Source organism: Gossypium hirsutum, chromosome A12, assembly GCF_007990345.1.
Source record: "Gossypium hirsutum isolate 1008001.06 chromosome A12, Gossypium_hirsutum_v2.1, whole genome shotgun sequence".
NCBI lineage: Eukaryota > Viridiplantae > Streptophyta > Magnoliopsida > Malvales > Malvaceae > Gossypium > Gossypium hirsutum.
The window spans coordinates 100,540,156-100,544,605 of record NC_053435.1 but is presented as its reverse complement, the minus strand read 5'-3'; the positions used below and the strand labels follow the sequence as shown (position 1 = coordinate 100,544,605).

At 31.8% G+C, this 4,450-nt stretch overlaps 1 protein-coding gene across 1 annotated transcript; it reads left to right on the top strand.

Annotated features, from left to right (window-relative positions):
* The first annotated feature begins 271 nt into the window (after nt 1-271).
* Nucleotides 272-3,004, top strand: LOC107946880 (transcription factor bHLH137). The gene is made up of 7 exons (XM_016881374.2): nt 272-993; nt 1,128-1,277; nt 1,522-1,587; nt 1,698-1,766; nt 1,878-1,961; nt 2,099-2,278; nt 2,479-3,004. The coding sequence occupies exons 1-7, from the start codon at nt 625-627 to the stop codon at nt 2,569-2,571; spliced, it is 1,011 nt and encodes a 336-aa protein (XP_016736863.1). The 5' UTR covers nt 272-624; the 3' UTR covers nt 2,572-3,004.
* Nucleotides 3,005-4,450: the final 1,446 nt, after the last annotated feature.

The following is a 4,450-nucleotide window of genomic DNA, read 5'->3' as shown; positions in this document are numbered from 1 at the left end:
ATCTGTAATTCAATGAACTCGCAGTTTTCTTTGAAAAATGAAAAAGAAAAAGAAATTGTAATTTTTCTTTTTGGCGTTTTTTGGGGTTTAAGCACTCAAGTTAAATCATAGGGGATTCCCTTGATTAGCCTGAAAGCTAAGAGCTGTTTAACCATAAAGTTCATCCGGCTTCACGTCTCCAAAAAGTAGTGATAAGCCTTTACTTGGGTCACTGCATTTGCATGTAGTGTATGCATGGGTGATATGGGTCTGATGCTACAGTCGATGCGCAAGCAGTAACTTTTTATTCGAATAAGAAAAATTGTTTTGACAAAGGAGAGAGAAGACCGGTCAAATGTACAGGGACTTTAATTCTGAAAAGAAATTGTAAACAAAGGGACTTCTGCATGGGGATGAGTAGTTAAACCAAAGATTTTACTTGGAAATTTTAACGACCTTGTCTTGTTTTGTTTGATTCTCTCTCTCCTCATGATTATATATATATATCTTCCTCTATGGTATCTTTGTTTCTCATAGATAGACCCACTGCCCCTTCTTCAACACTTTCGTCTCAGACTCTGCGCCTCTCTCTCTCTCTCTGTTATCACTTTCTTCAGAAACACAAAAAGCTTGCAATTTTCTCTTATGGCAGCCTTTTCATATGTTCTTGACCCCAATATTTTCTTGCAAAACATGGCTCTCACCCCCAAAGCTTCTTGCTTTATGATGGATGATGGAAACTTAACCTCTAATTGTTTCTCTCAATATTACTCACCTGAGCTTTTCCACGACTCGCTGTTTGATCCTAACAACCATGAAACTAGCTGTGTTGATCACTGCTCCAAGGTTGTTTCTCAGAGTGATAACGAGCCATCGGTGGATGAGAAACAGAGCACCGGTGGTGGCGATTCCACTGTGGTAGATAAACTTGAACAGGGCGAGCAAGTCACTCAGAATGTGAATCCCAGAAACAGGAAACGGAAGACCAGAAACGGGACAACCTTCAAAACTAAGGTTAAAAAACCGCTTTAAATCATTCAAATTGTGTATGCATGGTGGTTGCATGGTAGCTTTAAATTAAAATTCTTCGGGTTTTCAGTGATGGGTTTCTAATTTTAATCCTATTTTCATTGTTTTATTTCGTTTAGGATGCAAAAGAAGGGAAAGCCAAGGAGAAAAAGAAGTGCAATAATGGCAAGAAAGGTGAAAAGAAACCTCCTGAAGAGCCTCCCTCGGGCTACATTCATGTAAGAGCCAGGAGGGGCCAAGCAACCGACAGTCACAGTCTAGCTGAAAGGGTACTAATACTATAGCTAGTCAATATTTAAGGGTTAAAGCAGGAGATGGGTTCAGACAACCCTGAGCCACTACTTCTTGGTCAAACTCAAAGCCCAAATGGTCTTAAAAGGAGTGGGTGGATGAACCATGGGACCAAAGCCCTTGTGGTTCATCAACAAGCATTACAAGCCCTTAGTTTTACACCCCATAAACTGTAGATTTTGGCTTATTTCCTATTGACCAATTCTGCAAACTGGACTGCAGGTAAGAAGAAAGAAGATCAGTGAGAGGATGAAGATATTACAATGTCTGGTTCCAGGGTGTGAAAAGGTATCTAGTTCAGCTCATTTTTTTCTTAATCCTAATTGTCCTGCAAACTGATCATAGAGTTATGAAACGTTTTCAGAGAGCTTTCATGTGTGTGTTTTGCATGAAAATAGGTAACTGGGAAGGCCCTTATGTTGGATGAAATTATCAATTATGTTCAGTCCTTACAAAATCAAGTAGAGGTATATGGTTATATACAATTAAAAGTTAACCACTCTCTGACAGTTAATTCTTTTCCATAATATAAGTATTTAAATAAACAATGATTTTGTTTGTTTTCTTCTGTATTTTAGTTTCTGTCAATGAAGCTTGCTTCTGTGAGTCCCATGTTCTATGACTTCGGAGTGGACCTGGAAGCCTTAACGGTGAAACCAGAGGTAAAAAAAAGGGGGATAAAATGGAAGATAGTTTTAGTTTATTTATTTATGTTTTAATGTAAAAGCCATTAATTTATTACAAAAGCTAGCTGATGAAAATCTTTGTCTCTGACATAAGTAAATTTTATTTTTTTTAGAGAGTGAACAGTGAAGCATCAACAACAACACCAGTACTGCCATGTCTGCAACAATGCAACCCCACTCAAGCTTCAGCTTTTGTTGATTCAACAACCGCCACCTTTGCCCCACCTAATAACTATCCTTTTCTAGGTGCCTCACACCAAGACCAAACCCCCATTCTCTTCTCTCACCCCCAGGTCAGTCTATAGCATGCATATGTACCTTTTTGTTTGTATCGATTTATATGAGATTGTATTCTATACCTGTATATATGTATATATATATTAAAAGAGTTGGTTTATATGTATTTGAAAGATTATACTTTTGTATTTTATATAAAAGGAAAATACTGTATATATATATGTATTGTGACAAGTAGACAACACATCTTTTTCAGGATAATGGAGGTGTATTGTGGGATGTGGAGGACCAAAGACAAAAATTTCTCAATTCATCTGGCCTCAACGACAACTTGTGTTCTTTCCATTAAATACATAGTCCCGATAGCTGCCCTACAATCATCTTTCCAGCTAAGCTTGCAGAGAGGTAAAACATCAGTTTCAGGTGAAGGAGGTGCTTCGCCATTGCTAAAAACAAAGCTCTGCTCTAGTTTCAAGTTCAAACTGAGTGAATTAAGCAGCATATCTGAAAACATAGAATGAATAAAGGGCAGCTACACATCATTGGATAGAAGAACACAAAAGAGATATATATGTATTCCAAAAATAAGACCAGATCTTTTTTTTTATTTTTTATTTTATATATATATATATAGATCCTTTGTTGTTGTCCATTTATGTCTCCCAAGCACAAAGTTACTAAACCCTATGTTGTGTAGCTTACAAGAAAAAGTATATCCTTAGTTTTGTATGTTGTACAAATTATTGTAGTATAAAAATCCACTTCATAAAAATGTTCTTTTTCATATTGTTACAGGTATTCAGTTCTGACAGTTATTTTTACCTGGAAGGAATGGGTTGCAATTTTTGAATTAGAACATATTTTTCTTTTTTTCTTTTTTTTGGATTTGAAACTTTGAGTAAAATTTTCAAAATAATGTTTTCATGTAAAATAGGATTTAAATCCAAACTCTGATGCTTCTAACATGATACATTTGTGTGTAAGTAAAAAAAAAAATTGTTGGTAACAGGATCTTTACAAATATAGAGCAGTAAACTTTTCCTAATACAAACAACACCTATTATTAATTCAATCAAATCATTAAAAATTACATTTTAGTTCTATCACCAGATCAATTTGACGATAAATTTTGATAAATCAAAAAATTATTATAAAAAAGTTTAAAAATCTACCACATTAATGATGTATAAAAAACTAAGTTTAAGATGACTTATTCTCTTCCTGATTATCTAATATATATACTAAAACATGAATAAAATTAGAGTAACTATGCTTATGTAGTTATTTAGTAAAGTGAAGACCAAATTATAAATATAGTGTATAATATAGCTTTTTTTAATCAGAAAAAAGAAGATATAGGTGTCCGGAAGCCTTGGTTTTGGCTATAATATAGTTTTTTAATTAAGTTGATATTAGTAATATAGATTATGCATGGCATATTCATGATTTGGATAAAAAATTTATGTAACAAATATATTTTAAATTTTATGTAAGAATTAAGTGATGGTTTAAATTTTATCGATTTTTAAAAATATAAAAAGTCAAAAACTTTCAAGTTGTAAAAAAAAAATTGTAATTTTTTAAATAATTAAAACGTAAGTTACACTAATTTAATAAGGAGTTTATGTTAATAACCTTTTGACTCAATGACAAGAATATTATGTAGATACGAGAATTAGTTCGATCTCAAGCAACCTCATTCCCTTTCCCCAATTATATTATAAAAAAAATTTATTGCTTTATTTTGATGTTAACATATTTTATTACTATATATATAACATAATAATATTTTTGTCTTCTTTCATTATGATTTTAATAAATATTTTTTTGTTTTTTAATTCAAATATAAATAGATATATTTTAATTAAAAAATACAATTTAAATTTATTAGTAAATTAATATACTTTTTTGTACAATGATAGTTTGAACCCAAATTATTATTTTGAAATGTGAATTATGACAAATTATTGTATTAATTTATATAATTAATGCAGTATACATAAATTTGTTAATACTTTTAAACCAAATAATATTTTATTCTTAAAACACTAAAGACAACAATCTTTAATTGAATGATTATTGATCAAATAAGGTGATTCCAAATTTCATTTTTCTTTGAAACCACACACACAAACACAAACATTTATGTCAAATCTACTTTTATGTTTTGCCCCATCCCTACTAAAATAGATTAGTCACTTGCCTAACTTGTCTAACTTTAAATCTTT

Excerpts from the sequence above, each read along its gene's own strand:
- LOC107946880 (XM_016881374.2), top strand. The coding sequence starts at position 625 with ATGGCAGCCTTTTCATATGTTCTTGACCCCAATATTTTCTTGCAAAAC. Across the intron at positions 1,588-1,697 it reads TGGTTCCAGGGTGTGAAAAG|GTAACTGGGAAGGCCCTTAT; the intron begins GTATCTAGTTCA and ends GCATGAAAATAG. Across the intron at positions 2,279-2,478 it reads TTCTCTTCTCTCACCCCCAG|GATAATGGAGGTGTATTGTG; the intron begins GTCAGTCTATAG and ends CATCTTTTTCAG.